The sequence below is a fragment of the Electrophorus electricus genome, chromosome 1, assembly GCF_041902795.1.
Source record: "Electrophorus electricus isolate QZ-2024a chromosome 1, ASM4190279v1, whole genome shotgun sequence".
NCBI classification, from domain to species: Eukaryota; Metazoa; Chordata; class Actinopteri; order Gymnotiformes; family Gymnotidae; genus Electrophorus; species Electrophorus electricus.
In genome coordinates, this window is record NC_137497.1 from 37,190,516 (window position 1) to 37,209,505 (window position 18,990).

The 18,990-nt window shown below is 46.7% G+C and overlaps 1 protein-coding gene across 2 annotated transcripts in view; it reads right to left on the reverse strand.

Annotated features, from left to right (window-relative positions):
• Positions 1–9,868: 9,868 nt before the first annotated feature.
• Positions 9,869–18,990, reverse strand: part of hs6st1b (heparan sulfate 6-O-sulfotransferase 1b) — a 46,261-nt gene continuing 37,139 nt past the window's right edge. The window contains exons 2-4 of one of the 2 annotated variants that reach the window (XM_081718530.1): positions 11,014–11,721; positions 10,402–10,447; positions 9,869–10,301 (exon numbers count right to left, since the gene is read on the reverse strand). In XM_081718530.1, coding sequence (XP_081574656.1) covers positions 10,164–10,301; positions 10,402–10,447; positions 11,014–11,721 — 892 coding nt within the window. In that variant the 3' untranslated portion in view covers positions 9,869–10,163. The remainder of the gene's footprint in view (positions 10,302–10,401; positions 10,448–11,013; positions 11,722–18,990) is intronic. The other variant, XM_027004343.3, reaches the window with a different exon arrangement.

Sequence of the window (18,990 nt, forward strand, 5' to 3'; positions counted from 1 at the left end):
AACTGCTACTAAAAAGAGCAGTAGGCAGATGCATGCTCGCAGACACACACACACACACACACACACACACACACACACACACACACACACACATACACACACAGACGCACACACACACACACACACACACACACACAAAAAAAACCATATTGGTTTGATCACATCAATTATATTAAATATTCTAAACACTGCATTGTATCAGTAGGAGAATTCCAATTAATATTCGTATTATCAACTAATTACATTTGAAAATTAGAAAGGTATATTCATTTAGTGCAATCAAATGTAATTAGCTTAATTTGATTACATTACAGGTGCAGACTCCATTCTTTGTAATCATCTGTGTTGGAAAAGACAATAAATAACTGTCATATTAACAAGGTCGTTACTGCTCATGCAAAGTTAGCCCAGGTAAACATGACCACTGTGTCATAAATGACTGGACTCTGTCCACACCATTACAGAGCTGTTGGATGCATCATCAGTGTCATTATGACCAGCTCAATCTCCAAATGTAATGGTGAAGAGACCCGGCACTGCACTAATTGTGTTTGTCGTCTAGCCGACATGAGGTCTTCATGAACTGTCTTCTGCTCCGATGAAGGAAAACACAAACTGACTGAAGGGACAACAATGTCTATAATTTCTGTAATTGGAAGCGGCCACTGAGAGAGTGTGGCAGATGTAACCGAATCCTCACTGTCGATTGAAAAAGAGCTCAGGGTTTAGAGGAGAATGGTGCTTGTTTAAACAGAGTCAACTGTCAAAGAGAGAAATCTCCAGATGGAAGTATTCTTTTCAGGGTTTGTTAGCGTTTCTCTGCAGAAGGACTCTTTTTCATGTTACATATAACGAAAACGACTTGCAACGAGGTCGTGTACAGAACCAGTGGGGCACCTCTCTACCGCACCCTTTTGCAAAACCTCGTCCCAGACGCGAGCATATTTGTGCTGTTATTTCATCACAACTAGAGCTTATTCATTCTTACTCAGAGATGCAAATCCTAAGGAACCAGACTTCATTGAACCACTCATGAAGCAAGCTTATTCTGTTTAAATAAGTGTAATGAGAAAGCATAAGAACACCATACGACCCCGTTTTAAAGAGCAGCTTCTGCAAACTGAAGAATTAAGCCGGTGTTTAACACTGATCATGCTGGTGGAAGTTGACTGATGAATGATTTGCACTGAACCTCCCTTTAGGATTTAAAAGTGCTTTAAAAGCCATTTTAATAAGAGAGCCTGGTTTTTTATATAATTTCCTGTGGCCTGGGGCTTCTCATCTTAAGGCACCATCACCTGTCACTGTTAAGGCACTTTGCTTGTTCTACCTATCTCCAGAAAAAAGGTCTTTCTCCTGATGAATGGTCCCATGTAGAGCCCAGGACACTGTTGAATCCTTTACAACAGAGGTGATATGACCGCACCACTTTCTCGTTTATGATGAGTCACGCACGCTGACTGGAAGTTTGACACTGAGCACAAACGTGCAGCGGAGTCTCGGAGCGCTGTCTACCCTCTTCATCTTCACAGGGCATGCTTGAAGAAATACAACCCCTCAGATTGCAGGGGAATTTCACTTTGGAAGATGTAGCTCATGTTCACTGTAACCTAGTTCATGTGGATAAAGGAAGTTTAAAGAGGCAGAGAGAAATTATAGTGCTTTGGAGCTGAGTAATGCTATAGCTGCAGTGAGCTACTAAGAGAAGAATCTAAAGCTCACCGTCTTGCGCTTACTCTCTCTCTCTCTCTCTCTCTCTCTCTCTCTCTCTCTCTCTCTCTCTCTCTCTCTCTCTCACACACACACACACACACACACACAAAGCAGTAGGGTGCTGAGATTGTAGTGGTATTGATTTAATTTAGCCACTCATGTCTACTAAGTTGTGTCTAGCCGTAACTCGCTACGCCTCACAGTAATGGGAAGATAGAACTGTTTATCACGTTCTCTGTACTGAAGGGCTTTACATTGTGTGTGTCTTTGACAAATTCCTCAGGCAAAACAGTGAGACAACACATGGAATTTGTGCTGTATATGTTGTGTCAAGTGTAATCTTACAGACGTACAGTCAGGATGCCAAAACCTCACTACGTCTAGAGCTGTGCAAAGCTATCTAGCAGTGTAAAGTCTCCACATTAGCCATTTCCTGTGCCTTCTATAACTTTTGATGCCTCAGTCACATGAACTGGCCTTGTGGCCATAGATTTACAGCTGTACTACTACCACTGTGATGATATCTGGGTTGTTTTCCAGTTAGTATCAAAAAGCCTCCTCTAAAAAAAACCCAAAACAGTTCTATCGTTAGAGTTTCAAAGAAAGTGCCACTTATAAATTATACAGTAAATAAGCCCAAAAAGAAAACAGTTTTAGGGGAGGTTTGTTCACACTAGCCCACTGGGTGTGTTTGTGAAATATATTTTATTGCTTCTAGTGACAACTAGTGCTACATAATATAAAGCTATAAAAGGTATGAGAGTGAACAGAAACACGGGGATATGTGCTCAACCATACACATGTTTACACACACACTTGGGTGTGCACGTGCACGCGCAATCACACACACACATACACACACACATAGACACACACACATACACACACACACACACAGACACACACACACACACACACACACACACACACACGCACACACACACACACACACACACACACACACACTCTCTCTCTCTCTCTCTCTCTCTCTCTCTCTCTCTCTCTCTCTCTCTCTCTCTCTCTCTCTCTCTCTCAAATATAGACAGGCACTCAATACATGTTGACAGGTGAATGGCCCCAGCAGAGACAAGAGATAACCTGTACAGCATGGCTAATGAGTCTGCTGTTTTCCATATATCTCCCTTTCTCTCTCTCCCTCACTCACCCCTGCCCCTGCTTTTGAGGAAGAAAGAAAACAAAAGAAATTCTGTTTAACGAATATGAGTATGAATGTTAAGATGACATGACTGCCATCTTGAGGATATTCAATGTTCATTACCTGCTTAAGTGCAGCTCAAAACTGCTCTACGGAGAAGTGGAATGAAGATTTTTAAATTATTTGCAATTCCCAAATATTGAATAGAAAATGAAATCAGAACTGAAAATGGCCAAAATGGTTTGTTGTTATTATATCCCAGGTTATAAAAGTAATGGAGAGGTGTAGCTAAGGACCAAATCATCGTTAGAAAGGAAACCAATTTAAAGTCCATGCATAGGCACACACACACACACACACACACAGAGAGAGAGAGAGAGAGAGAGAGAGAGAGAGAGAGAGAGAGAGAGAGAGAATTCATTCACTCATTCACTTTTACAGTGCATGTTGTCTGACTGACGATATGTGCATCCATGCTGGCATTAAGTGCAGTATATATCTACTGCAAAATAAATCCAGAAAACCGTCAATCATACATTCGGAAATATAAGATGACGAAGTATGCCACGAACAGCTGCATTATTTGTCGTCTACTGCCCTCTAGTGTTGTACATGCACAAACACAAGTCTAGTCTACACATACCTCTAAAACCGACGAACTCCAACATACGTTTAATAATATCGAAATTTCATATTCATTACAGCAAATCTGCCAATCAAAGACTGCAGTGTTGTTGTTTAAGGCATTTTTGAATTATGAATTATTTGAACACCTAGAACCACTGTTAAGATAGACGTGCAGTTCAAGCAACATTGTATCTGAAGTTTAATGAACCTGAAATATTTATATTTAGTACAGTTCCAGTACTGCAGTGTTGCAGTGTAATATTTGTACTGTAATATAATATTTATGTACATTTTCAAAAACTATACAAACTAGGAAATGTCGATAGGGGAAAAGCGGGTCATCGCACTCGCCAACCCATCAGAAGCATCACGTGATTTCCAGAGGTACTTCTGTACTCCTGTTTAACCGGAGAACAAAAACAATGATAGTCCTCCGATCAGAGCACATTGTAACCCACTAATCATTTCTTTTATTTTCATTTACATTTTGGCATTTAACAGACGCTCTTCTCCAGAGCGATTTACACAAGTGCTTTAGTTGTCTTTTTAAAGTATCCATAATTAGCACAAATATATTTTACCGCCAGAACCAAGTGTTATTTCTGAAACCGAGAGAGAGAGAGAGAGCTACAGTGCAATGTAATGCTATAAAATACAATACAATTTGAGAGCAATTACTAAACAAGCCAGGTCAAGTGCAAATATGAAATCTTATTATAAATGCCTGATCATGTTTAAGTGCTTTTCAGAGAGAGTGTTCAGTTTGTGTTTCAAAACGGGGGGGGGGGGGGGGGGATTCTTTCAACCAACTAGGTGTGAGGACAGTATCAGAGTTTTAGATCAGATATGAGTAGCTATAGGAAGCCAGTGGAGTGAACGGAGCAGTGGAGTGACGTGACCGTTTAGGAACACTGAACTGCAGCCGAGCTGCAGTCTATCAGGGCTCTGATGGAACCTGCAGGAAGGACCTGCCAATAGTGAGCTGCAGTAGTCAAGCTTGGAGATGACAGGAGACAGAACAAGCACCTGGGGGGCCTCCATAGACATCTGACATATGTGCGTCGCTTCAGATGCTTAAAGCTCATACAAACGGGTTCTTCTGTGGTAGGTTCATATCTGATTTCAGAGATGGGTGTGTGACAGGTACTGATGCAGTCATCTCTGAAACAACGGCTATGGTCGTGTGCCGTTCCTGAGAGCTCAGAGGTGCTTCAGCACAATATCGTGTTCGGTGGGATTCAATTAAGCTAATGGTTGGACACCAGCCAAAACTCTGGGGATTACTGAGGGTCAGGAGCTGATATCTTAGGTGAAGTACTTTACGTTTCTCACAAGCCTTGTGAGGTGAAACCAAACCAGCATCTGAGTGTGGATGTGTGTGTATGTCTCACCCCGATACGCCACTCGCTCCTGCAATCTAATTTAGTCTTCACATGACTCCAGTGGAATTGGGGGGGTTGAAATGCTCACCCTGGATAATGGACCCATAAAATTACGAGCTGTATTTAGCCATTGTGATCTGAAAGGAGCTAAATGGACACTTGGGCACTTATTCTCTGCCCACTATGTTTTCGTGTTTGGGGCACCATTCACTTTTGATTTCACTTTTGAATTCACCTCGGCTGCCTCAGCAGCGGTAAATGAAAATGGGCAGATGTCGTACTCCCATGGCAGAGAGACTAACTGTCTCAAAAACAATGCTTTTCACCCTTAATTATTTAAAAGGTGGGTTTTCCACTGAGGTGGATGCAGTAAACGTTCGCATCTGTGTCCTGGGCACAGGGTAAGTGCTGTAAACGTGTATGACTCAGACTTGCAGGTGCCACAGCTGTCTGCTCCCATGAGGTCTGTATCCAGGCAGCAGCCCACCAGCATCACTGTGGTTACAAAGTGGGACGGAAAGGAAACTCCTTGGGGTGGGGGGTAGTATCTAGGGGCAGGCAGATCGGGAGCTAAGGTGGTAACCACCTATCAGGTGCTTTGTGAGTTCCACTCCACAGCTGTGGGGTTCTCTCTCTTGGTGCTGTGTTGTAGCATCAGAGTGTTCTTGCATGCACTAGACCACGATACAAACAGGTCTCTTTCAACAGAGACCATCAAATTTAGGACTGAAACCCACTCAGTCCTGCCCACTCTGGGTCTCTGCAGAGTAAGGAAGAAGGCCTGCTCCACAGGAAGAAGGCATACTCCACAGGAAGAAGGCCTGCTCCACAGGAAGAAGGCCTGCTCCACAGGAAGAAGGTATACTCCACAGGAAGAAGGCCTGCTCCACAGGAAGCCTTTAAGTCCTCCAGCAGGGTACTTCATTTAAGAGAGAAGCACAGATCTGCAGCAGCCAACTGTTCAAATGGAAATGCCATATTTTGGGACTCACATACACAAATTAATGCTGTGCCAAGGTGGAGAGTTTGGGTACGGAAACTATAAATACTTCCCAGGATTCTGTTCCAGTTGACTAGATTTGCTAGCAGCTTGAACTGGCTGAATCAGTTTGGGTGAAACCAAACGATGGCAGGATTTTTTGAAACCAGATCACCTCTGCTGCTATGACTATGGTTCTCTGCATAATTATTCCATGTTTCCAGTAGCATCTCATGAATGACTCCTTTATAAAAGGACAGGTGATGTTATGTTTATACATGTTTTTTAATATGAAATGCACTTACAAGCTCTTTTGTTGTATAAATGTACATAAAAACATTCCACTAACAACTGCCTTTTGGTAAAATCCATTTTACACTGAAAGAAGCCAATAAATACACTGTGTATGTTGGACACTATTACAGCTGGTCAACTGATTTCAGAACACATCAATGGTGCCAGAAGGGGTGATTAAGTGATTATAACTTTATTGTATAACTTTATTGTATATCAGCCTAATAGTTACAATAGAGACATTAGAGCCTGTTAGGGAAGGTGTATCTATAAGGTGATCACTCACTGTAGAATGCAGTATTACAAAATCTCTTGTGCTACACTTATAGAAAGGTTAGATAAAGTGGGTGGGAAGATACCAAAGAAAATGTATAAGAAATGTTCTATGTTGGATTTAGTCATGAAATGACTATAGTGTAAGAGGTTGTCACTGATCTGACTAATTCATTGCGGTCAACAAAATAAAAATTCTAATATATCACATTTGAAACTCCAAAACAACTTCTACACTTCAATAACTGAAGTTTAAACAACAACGTAAAACTATAACCATGCAAGAAAATCTTTGTGGGAATTATAGTTAACAGTAGAATACTTTTCAAAATGTGTTCAAAATAACATTCAAAATGTTGTAAAATAAAAGTACAAAATACATGTTTACTGTACAACTGAAAAAAAAAATGACTTGAAAATAACAGTAATTAAAGTGTGCAAACGTGAGGTTTTGCTTCAGCTCTCAGGAACTCAGTCAGCTGTCCTGAGAGTGTGTGATCGGGGGGGTACCACCATCGTCCCTGTGCCAAAGAAGTCCATGGTGTCGTGTCTCAATGACTACTGTCTCGTCGCACTCACATCCATCATCATGAAGTGCTTCGAGAGACTCGTCATGAGTCACATCAAGACCCAGCTTCCCCCTTCTCTGGACCCCCTGCAGTTCACGTACCGCTCCAACCGCTCTACAGCTGATGCCATCTCTACCACACTCCATCTGGCACTCACACATCTGGATAAAAAGGGCACCTACGTAAGAATGCTGCTCATAGACTTCAGTTCAGCATTCAACACCATCGTTCCTCAGCACCTGATTGGAAAGCTGAGCTTACTGGGAACACCTCGCTCTGCAACTGGATCCTGGATTTCTAGACCGGTAGACCTCAGTGAGTCCGGATTGGGAGCAGCACTTCCAACACCACCACACTGAGTACTGGTGCTCCCCAGGGCAGCGTACTCAGCCCTCTGCTGTTCACACTGCTGACTCATGACTGTGCAGCAATGCACAGCTTGAACCACATCATCAAGTTCGCAGATGACACGACCGTGGTGGGTCTCATCAGCAAGGACGACGAGTCCGCATACAGAGAGGAGTTGCGAGAACTGGGGAGCTGGTGCAAGGTCAACAACCTGCATCTGAATGTTGACAAAACAAAAAGATGGTTGTTGACTTCAGGAGAGCATGGAGAGATCACTCCCTGCTTTCCATCAAGGGCTCCTCATTGGAGACCATCAAGAACATCAAGTTCCTTGGTGTTCACTTAGCGGAGAACCTCACCTGGACCCTGAACACCACTTCCATTACCAAGAAAGCCCAGCAACGTCTCTACTTCCCTCAGAGGTTGAGAAAAGCACATCTCCCATCACCCATCCTCACCACCTTCTATAGAGGTACTATAGAAAGCATCCTGAGCAGCTGCATCACTACCTGGTTGGGAACTGCACCATCCTTGACCGCAAGACCCTTCAGAGAATAGTGAGAACAGCTGAGAAGATCACTGGGGTTTCTCTTCCCTCCATCACGGATATCTACACAACATGCTGCATCCGCAAAGCCACCAGCATTGTGGAAGACCTCACACACCCCTCACCCAAACTGTTTGCCATCTGGTTCAAACTGTTTGCCATCTGGAAAAAGGTACCGCAGCATCCGGTCCCTCACCTCTAGACTGTGCAACAGCTTCTTCCCAGAATCCAGAACTCTGGCTAATTCCAATTCCAAACAAATGGACACTTCTATATACACACACATACACACATGCATATACACATTCATGCATGCGCACACACACACACACACACACACACACACACAGTGTATACAAAATCACACACATACATACATATCCATACACACACACACACAAATTTTGTATCGGACAAATTGCTGAAGTCAAACTTCACACACATAATATGCACTCCTTTTGCACTCTTGCACATTCTTCCTACTGGCTTTTAGAATACTATACTAAATTAGTACTGTATTGTGAACTGTTTCTGGCTGCTACCGGTGACTGCTATGTTCAGCATGTCACTGACTCCTATGCACAAACCCACTTTACATATTCCCAGTACTGTGTACTGGTCAAAATAACTGCACTGTCTGCTCATTGTGCCTTGTATTTATTGTTATGGTATTATTGCACTGCATTGTATTGCTGCACTCGTGTAGTGTGTTGTCTGTTGCACTTGTTTTGTGTTGCACCAAGGTCCTGGAGGAACATTGTTTCGTTTTTGCTGTGTACTTGTATATTGCTGAAATGACAAAGCCTTTTGAACTTGAAAAATGAAAAGGTACTGATCTTTTCATATTATTTTTCATATCAGCATGGCGGCATACAGTCCGAAGTGCCCACCTAAGGGCTCAGTGTCATCCTTACCCCAGCTCCCTCACTCCAACCAAGTACCTCCAGCCTCCAACCCAGCACCTCCACCCTACAGCCTAACACCCCCCCAACCCAGTACATCCTTCCTCCAACCTAACACATCTCCTTCCAAACCAGAAACCCCCCACCCCCTTCTAACCTAGCACCTCCATCTCCAGCCCAGCTGAATAAACCATCTGGACTGAACCAAAGATGCCAAAGAGAGACTTCCTTGTTGACATGGCTCCGCCTGACAGCATGACAAGAATAAATAAGATAATAAATAAATCACCCAGTGGTGTCAAATGGTGAAAAATAATTACCAAAATCACATTAATATTTCCTGTCAACTTCACAGGTATCAGGTATGGTTTCATTTCGTACATTCAGAAGAGCCAAGAAGGCCCTAGATATCTGTCTCAGAAAAGCACTGATGCAGAACACACTCACTGAATGCTTTTTAGCATGATCAAACCAGAAAAACTGAAACAAAATTGTGAGCATGTGGTTCAGTGAAGAGGAAAAAATATTCTAATTAGTAAACATCAACAAATTTTCTGATGTTATTTTTTTTCCAAGATAAAAGCAGATGCAAGAACTAACTGAGACCATTTCTTAAAAAAGGAAATTTCTCTTTATTGGTAACCTTAAGATCAAACTGTCATGAATAACAGAAATACTCATACAATATACAATATACAGTAATGGTGGAAAACAGTGGAGACATGTTTACAATGCCTGAAATCCATCTGCTCTTACACAAATATACATCACACACACACACACACACACACACACACACACACACACACACACACACACACACACACACACACGTTCACTGGGTGTTCATTGACTAACAGGCCCGCTTCTGAGTGCGTGCTTCTGCACAGGAGCTGTTGCCTTGGTAATGATCTTAGTGTTCTTCAGCTTGACTTGGGGACAGTGTGAGGGACTACGGAATAAGATTCACACACGCACACACACACACACACACACACACACACACACACACACGACAAACTCGCAGAGAACGGCAAGGAGGGGCCCAGTCATGTCTTGACACATTGGAGGTGCTTCGCACACACACACACACACACACACACACACACACACACACACACACACACACACACACACACACACCCATACCCACACCCATACACACACCCATACCCACACCCATACACACACCCATACACACTCACATACACACTCACATACACACTCACACACACACTCACACACACACAGACTTATAATGTTTCACACAGTCATACATTTGCTCAGGTATAAAGCGGCACTTCATGCTTTTTTTTTTCAAATATCCAAACTGTCCCTGTGTCCTGTTGTCTGGCTTTACACTGACAGGCAGGTCAGCCTGCTGTTTCAGACGTGACCATGACACTGGCGTGCATCTCACTGGCGGTGGGCTCCACGCGTCTCGCCGTGAACGTCTCCTTTGAAAATGGTGGGTCGAATGCCGAGCACAGAGGTTCCGAGTGTCTCACACGCTTAACACGCAAAACGACAGAAACACACACAGGAAGTAAAAACAAGGCCATGTCCATGTTATATATTAAGATACATCTCTTTAAAAACATATGCACTCACAGGGTCTGTTAGTAATAACCTGGCGTGGGAATATCCAGTCACTCCGCTTTTCATATCAGTGTAAAAAAAAAAAAAAAAAAAGACAACCAGAGATTTTACAAAAGTTCTATTTCCCATATTTGGATGACTTTACTGAAACAATCGATTCAGTGATTTCCATCATTCTTATACAAAACTAAGCTTTGCAGCAACATGCTGCACCTCAGTGCAATAACACTGTGGAGCAAAAGTAGTTGGAATTTGCCATTTGTGTTTGACCTTATGGAGGAAGGGTGGAGATAGCCCCACCCATCTGACAAGGCGAATAGGAAAAACAAGGCGTGCAAGTGTACACTCTAGGGCCCTGGACTCGCAAAGCACAAACCCTATGCTCCTAGGTTCCTTAAGTGTGCACCCCAGTTGCCTAGTTTTGGCGAGTGTGCACTGCAGCGGCTACATTCCCAATTTACAATCTATTCTCAGGAGGAAGGGAGCGTGTTCACAATCACCCCTCCCCCTTTTCTCTCTGAGCTGAAGGGGGCCCACCTCTGGACACCGCCCTCTCTCCCTCGGCCCCGCCCCCCCCCTCTCCCTCTGCTTCCAGCCCTGGTGAGCGGCTTTCCCCTGGCCTACCATCCGCTGACAATCTGGTTCATGTAGTCCTCGGTGGGCAGGCGTGCCGTGCCCTCCCCTCCTGTGCCCTCGTCCCGGGGCGCCCCGCGGCGGGCGGCGGGGCCGCGCAGCAGCTGCGTCCGCCGCCGCTCGCGGCGCTCCAGGGCGTGCGCGTGCTGGTAGCGCTGTGCAAACAGGTCCTTGGCATAGTCGTAGAGCCTCATGTCCAGCTCGTTCAGCTCCTCAATGCGCTGCACGGTGCCGTTGTCCAGATCCACGCCGGCCGCCCGCGTGCTGTTGTACTGCACGAACGGGCGGATGAAGCGCAGGCGGAAGGTGCGCTCGAACAGGTACTGCGTCTTGCGCTGGAACTCGGTCAGGCCGAAGAAGGCCATGTCGCGCAGGTTCTTCTTGGCCGACTCCAGCAGGATCTGGGACCGCGTGCGCTCGGGCAGCATCGACAGGTTGTAGCAGCCCACCAGGCTGAGGTCGGCCAGCATGCGCACCTGCCGGTTGTTGGCCAGGTTGTACGGGCACTCCATGAACTGCTGCAGCGTGCAGCCGGCCCAGTCGGCCCCCTCGTAGCAGGGCGGCAGCTCGTCGGGGGTGGGCGTGCGCCCGTCGCACATGTGCAGCGACGTCTTCCACGTGGCACCTCGCTGCACGTGCCGCCACTCGCTCAGGTAGCGGGACACTGGGTCCCGCAGCAGCGTGATGTAGTAGAACTTCCTGTGGTGGGAAGGAGGTGAGAGCTTGATTAGAGGAACAGCATGATCTAGAAAACACCCAGTCACCTCTACTGACAGACTGGGCACACAAAGTTTATTAAACAACAGCAAATAGCATAAGCTGCCATGTACAACATTGCATGCAACAAATAATAAACTGAGAACTAATAAAAAGGTTTTTAGTAAAATAAAAGACATGCGGAAAAACATGCAGGTGTACTAAGACAACTAAAGTATTTAAAATGTATAAAAAAAATATGTATAAAAAAAAATAGATTAACTATATCGGTAGGTCAGGAAAAGGCAGAGAGCTACTCCGCCCAGCCCCAAGGACCCTAACAGCTTCACTCTTTCCCTCATTCCTCTTCTTGTCTGTCCAGACTGCAGTCCCAGTGATCACCATCTTGAAACATCATCACAGGAGAGAAAAAAGCACCGGAACATTCCTGACTGCCTGTGTAATCAGAGGTACCTGTATTGCAGTGTGGCTAGGGGGCACTTTGACCTCGCTGACACTCACACATGTGCACACACAAAGACACACACACACACACACACACACACACACAAAGATGCATCCATCACTCACCCTCATACAGACATACTGTCCAGACAAGAAAAGTCCTACCTTCAGGGTAAAAAGAGTTCTCTTCTAAAACAAACTTGCAGACAGTGCATTCAGAAAAAAACATATATTTGTGCTGCAGGCGAGACCCTTGCTGAGGGAGCTCAGCTGACAAACTTGCAAACGTGTGCACATGTACACATACGCGCGCACACACACACACACACAAACACAAACACACACACACACTAAATGCAAACCAAAAACCTTTACAGTCATTACACTACAATTCTTTTGTCTGGTTCTCAGCCAGTAAACCATCCGACGTCTTACTGGGAATGTCTGAAAGGTCGTTGTCAGACAGGGGTAACACAGAATTATTATCTTCTCTATGAAGATACAGCTCTGACGAAAGAATAAAATTGGCACTGAATTAAACATGTATTTGAATTAAACATGTATTTTCAGAAAGGTGGGAAATAAACAGGGTTGTGCTCTGAGCCCTTAAAACCCCCTACTTGTTGGGTACAAAATGGACTGTGGAGCACACAGTAGACACGCGTGTTAGGGGTCTGACACAGCGATCCCCTGCTGGTCTGACACAGCGATCCCCTGCTGGTCTGACACAGCGATCCCCTGCTGGTCTGACACAGCGATCCCCTGCTGGTCTGACACAGCGATCCCCTGCTGGTCTGACACAGCGATCTCATGCTGGTCTGACACAGCGATCTCATGCTGCTCCCAGCCCCAGACAGAATTAGCAAGCAGCCAGCATTAGTAGGGGGAGCACACTAAGGGCACACCAAAAAGCACCGCCTACTGCAAAAGAGTCCTCCACTTAACAAGGAGTCTCATGAAGTGCGAAACAAACCAGAGGACAACAGATATCTATGAGGTCCTTATGTCCACACAGCTGTCAGAAGACTGGCCAGAGCTCTTTCACAGAGACACGATAAAGTTTGTCCATGACACCCTCTTAGCCAATGTGGAAATCCCTGAGAACACACAGATAAGCTGGAGGGCACGGAGGACCATGGCCGGCACTCGGTACTGTGGCCCCTTACCGAGAACACGCCCAGGGCGCTGTGAGGTGAGGCCACTGCAGTGCTGAATGGGACTGAGATGCGATGCACACTAAACAGCCTTCAGATTTCCCTGCCGTGGCAGGTACAGTACCAAAAACAGACACATGGGGGCAGAGTGCACATATGAACTGCAGTGCAGGGAGAGGTGGCAGCCAGATCACCTCTGGCTAGAGCTGAACCTACAGAAGACACATGCGACTGTGCCAATCGTGACCTCGGGGTTCACGTTCGGAACACCCCGGCAACTTTCCCAACTGAGGGCAGGAACAGGTTGAGAGGGTGCGGGGAAAACGGAGGTTGAGTGAAAGAGAAGAAGAAGATACGTGAGGGGGAAAAAATAAAGGAACAAAGACGACACGAGAGGAAGCAGAGCTGCGAATGGAAACCGCAGCCACGAGAGAAGAGGAAGTGGGCAGATAGCGAGCGTGCACACTCACGAGTTTGACTGGCGCGGGAGGCCCCAGTGGCGGCCAGAGCATCCTGACTCTAGCACTGCCACCCAGCCGTGTGACCTCGCGCGCCCCATAAAGACGAAGGCACACGCACACTCAGAGGTGCATGAGTGGGCAAGGAGAAACACATCGCCATCGTTCACCCACACCTTCATGCCCGGGTCTAATCCATCTCTGCTCAACGGCCCTTATCATTTAATACCTCTCCCCCTAAGACCCATCGAGCTCTTTATCGTCCGGAATCACTCTCTCCGTGCTCGGGGACTGTGCCCCGAGCCCATTATCATTAGCAAGCCTGAGCAGTCGCCGTCAGAACTCAGCTGAGCTGGCTTTTTAATAACCCTGCTCCCCGTTTCCACGGCGATTAAACTCCAGGTCCATGCACATGCACCAGCCTATTAGATGATTCTGGACTACCCAATAAGATGGTAATGGCTAGCCTGCCTACTCTCTAAAATGCCAGTCAATACTAATAACACACGGCTCTGTGTGCTTATTAACAGGCCGGACCTAGAACAGGACCCCGAGGCACTTCATATAGCCACAGATCCCAGACTCGGTCATGGACTGTCTGGAGCCCTGACTTAATATGGAAGGGCACTGAGCCCAGTCCCCCTTTGAGGCAATGTTAATTAGGTTAACTAACACTGAACAACATGCAAGAAAATAAAGTATGCAAGATCGAAAATGTGTCCATGTTATTTCATTTGAGTGTGTGTGTGTGTTGATTTTGTCCATAATATGTGTGGCTAAAGGTCACACACACATGTACTGAGTGAGAGGCTTATCCAGGTAGAATTCTCTGTAATGTACTAAATCCTTCACTTTCCCCTCCGGAGTAAAAAAAACCAAACATTTGAACTCATTTTACACATGATGCCTATATTAGCGTCCTGCTAAAAATACTCTGAATAACAAAAGAGCTGAACATCACTCTCATTAGTGTGATATTTTATTAAACCCAATGACAAAAACCACTGAACAATCTTCAGAAATGAAGTTCACAAGGAGTGAAGGTGAGGGTAAATATGGGGTCTGGACTCCAGAAACAGGGTCACCTGCAGCAAAGCATTCATGCCAGGAGGCCCGTCTCCAGGGTGACAGACCGGAGATGAGCCGTCAGCAAATGCATATCGAACGGCGTTAAAATATGATGAGAAAACAAAGGGCTCTCTGAGGCAGCAGACTGCTTTGACGAGCAGGGCATTCTGACAGCGACGATGTACAACGGCTGTGGAGATTGCTGCTTTTTTTATTCCCTGCCTGGAATACACACACACACACACACACGGAAACAAAAGGAATGAGAAAGAGAAAATAATGCTTGTTCTGAAAAAGATGAAGCCACTCATGCACACACTCATACATACACACACACACACACACACACACACACACACGCACGCGCGCAAACAAACACACACATACAGACACGAACACTCTCAGACAATTTATCTTTATTCGTCTGCTCATTTATGCATCCCAGCTCCAGTGCATGAATCCCCCAGCGCCTGTTTGAAAGTCGGGAAGTGGCACGTCGGTGCATTATTCATGCCAGGGAAAGCGAGGCTGAGGTAGATATTCCACACTTCCCTCAACCTGACACCACGTGTTGCTCCGGCGCCGATGTTGCCAATCAGGTTTGGAGCGTGGACGCATCAGGCCCGCTAGAGAGCACACGCACAGGTGGGCAAACAAGCCGAGGCCAGCAGCTAGCCCTGTCGTGGCATGGTCCCGGCCCCGCCCTTAAACGCGCGAGAACCTGGCAGAGTGGTCCTCTCATGGTCCTGGGACTCAAGTCTCTCCACTCCCGGGCCCAGAGAAAGTCCTGAGCTATCGCAGGTTGCCTTTGCTTTGACTCAGCGGTGACCTGGAGCTTAGTGAATAACGAGACTCGTTTGATCGCGAGGACAACATGCCAGGGGCCAGGTCGCTGCGTTTCCATAGCACCAACACTATCATCACCATGACGAGGAGCACATGAACCCAATAAAGGGCAGTTTACTAGCTCTGCTGGCATTGTAAAGAACTGAAACAGAGTGGCGTTAGAATGGCTTCTACCCATATCCAGACAGAAGCCTTCTTTTGCTATGGTTCCATGGTTTTCAAGGATTTGAAAATAATTTTTTTGTCATGTGTGTGGTGTGCCAGATATCCAGAGAAAATCCCACCACGTGTGTGGCGATGTGTATGCGAGGGAAGGAGCCGCACGGCTGAGCAGGAACAGAGCGGTTTAGAGGGCTGAAGAGAGAGAGGGGTAGCTTTTACACTCCAAAAAATTCATGAACACATCATTTCAGGTGACACCACCACACCATTTGAAATAACATTCTCAATATCATCACATTTGTGTGTGTGCACCTGTGTTTTGATTCCTCTAATGAAAGTAAGAGCTAATGATTCTGCAAATAGCTGCCAAGTCTTAGTATTACTCTTGGAAGGCTGATGGGAGTGTGGGCAAAGGTAATTAACCCTCTAATGACATGACAGGTGATCCCTCTGCTCTCTGACTCTGCTGACTAAAAGCTGTTACAGCGCTGGCCAACACCACAAACGCAGGATGCTGAGCTGCTGTGGGGGAAGACGCGAACCCTAATTACACTGGAGATTAGAGGAGAGGACAGGAGAGTAGAGTAGAATAGAGTAGAGTAGAAGAGAAGAGAAGAGAAGCTCTAACTCGTTCTCTCTGGCTCCAGGGCTCAGAAGAGAGTAGCAGCTCAGTGCACAGCGAAGCATGAGGCAGAAATTTCTCCCTGTCAGCACCAGTCAGTAAAAGCGAGTAAAAAAGATAGGGTGGGGGAATTTCAATCAGATTACTCCAACTATCAAAGGCGCCAGGGACTGTGTTCGGCTTCTTGGATAAATTCAAATTTTGCCTGGTGCTGCCACAGAGTGCACATCATTCTGGAAGTGTCTAACAGAGGTAGGCCTATTCGTTTGTCTTAGAAGGTGGAAGGAGAGAGAGGGAGAGCGAGAGCCAGAGCGCAGGGTCAGAATATGAGAGGGGTCTCACGCTGAGGCAAATTCTTGGTGATCTGAAGGCAGGTCTGATACTTCCTGCTGTTTAGCTTTGAACGTGCGAGCCTCGCCAATAAATCACGGCTCCCTAAAAGTGCTCTCAGAACGAGGAGATTCCAGCTGCTCGGAGCCAGATGGGCAGGGAGCGGAGCACAGGAGCTGCAGGGACACCTCCAAAATGCACAACTCATCATCACAGAACTGACCTCTGCTCCTTTTTCTTCTCCCTGTCGTCACTCCCACTCTCTCTCCCTCTCTCTCTATCTCTCTCCCTCTCTCTTTCCCACTCGCTCTCACACTTTCCCTTTTGTCTCTTTTACTGCCTTTGCCTTCCCTCTGTCTCATCTCATTATCTCTCTCCCTTGATGTACCAACTACCTTTTAGATTCATATTGTATCTAGACAGGCATGAGCTAAAATGGCCCTTTCTTCCCTTAAAGCGCCGAGGGGTGACCGATCCCGACGCACTTAGAGCCACGCCATAACTTGGCATGTCACGCGGCCGCTCGGATGTATTGGGGGAGGGGAGCGGAGGGGGCCCCTCCTTGCCCCTCGTAAATGCCGTCTTCAAGCCGAGCAGGTGTTCGGTGCGCGGCCAGCGCTAAATAACATAGACTCCCACACGGAGCAGCTCACTGGTGGCAGAGGAGCCAGCGAGCTGGGAGCCCTGCTGGAATCCGGATCGCTTTCCGGCCGACCCTGTTTAGTCACGCAGGCGACATCTGTATCTATGTGTGAAGAGAGGCAATGCATTGTGGGATGTGGGGGGGAGGGTCCTGTCTGGTTTTTGTGTTCTTGTTTTGTCCTGAATAAAGCTGGGAATAAGGTTTCTCAATCTTTCAGGAATAGGAACAGGCCAAGAGCGGTCTTGAGAAAGCTCGAGAAGGCTGCTGAAGAATGGGGTCTTATTTAATAAAGACAGCACACAGACACACACACAGACACACAGACACACACACACACACACACACACACACACGCTTAGAAGCAGGGCCAGATAGTAGCCTGCTGAGCAGCTCAGAGAGCAGCACTGGCAGCCTTCATAAATCCACACAATAATAAGATCCTCTCCTCCCAGACGGCTAGTGACCTCCGACCTCTGCCGATTTCTTCATCATGAATGGCCTTGCAGGGCCAAAGAGTGCGTCTGCACTTGCTTGGACACCTCTGCCTCTCTTCCAATCATCTCTCTGCAGGACTGAATGCATACGATTGGTCAGTCAGAGGTGGTTAGCCAAATTCAAGGTACAGCACTCATGGATGGGCCCATGACGTGCAGATCAGTTGTGGATTCACTGTGGAGCTGAGGCAAGATAAAATGCCAGCATGGCTCTGTGCTCTGTGCGTGGAGGAAGAACACAGTAGCAACTTTTAATTAGCTGGAATTGCTGTGGTTCTATTTCCCAAGAAGATATCTCTTGAAAATCGGAGCAATGACGGAGCCCGCATGTGTGCGTGTGTGCGCGTGTGTGAGTGCGCATCAGAGGGTTGCAGGCCCGCCCCACTGCAGAAGTTCACTCGCATTCGGTTTTTAACCAGAAGACTGGTGTCTGGGTGGCACTCAGTGGGAAGCTGAACACCCATATGCTCTCAAAACACCAACAGCACTAAAACAGGCAAAGAGAAGGAGCGCCTGGGTGAAGGTAAGCTGGAGGTCAGCTGGAGGTCAGGATTAGCCGGGCTGGGTGGCAGACGTAAGTTAGCGGTGCGGCGTGAGCCGCAGGTAAGGGCGGAAGGCTGCTCGCCGAAGCAACCCGAGTGTTGTTTGCAGCTCACAGCCTCCTGCAGAGAAGATACGGCGCGAGTAGGCCACGCTCGCAACCCTCAGCCGCGAAGCCGTTCTTTGACTCCTCCTCCCGCTCTCCCGCACTCGCTTTCTCTCAGTCTCTCTTTGAACCGTCTTTTCCCGCTGTTTTGGCATCTCTAAGCATCCCCTGCTTTCATCCTGCTGGCCCACTAATGAGGTTGCTATGGCGACCTGCCGACAGGTGTGATCACAGTCAATTGCACCAAGCAACCCCCCCCCCCCCCCCCGCCCAAGCCCCTTTTCTTTTCTTTAGAACTGCTGAAGCGAAAAGCAGATGCTGTTTTCCTCTGGGTTTCTCCCTGCTCACGCTCTCCCTCTCACTCACACGCTCTCTCTCTCTCTC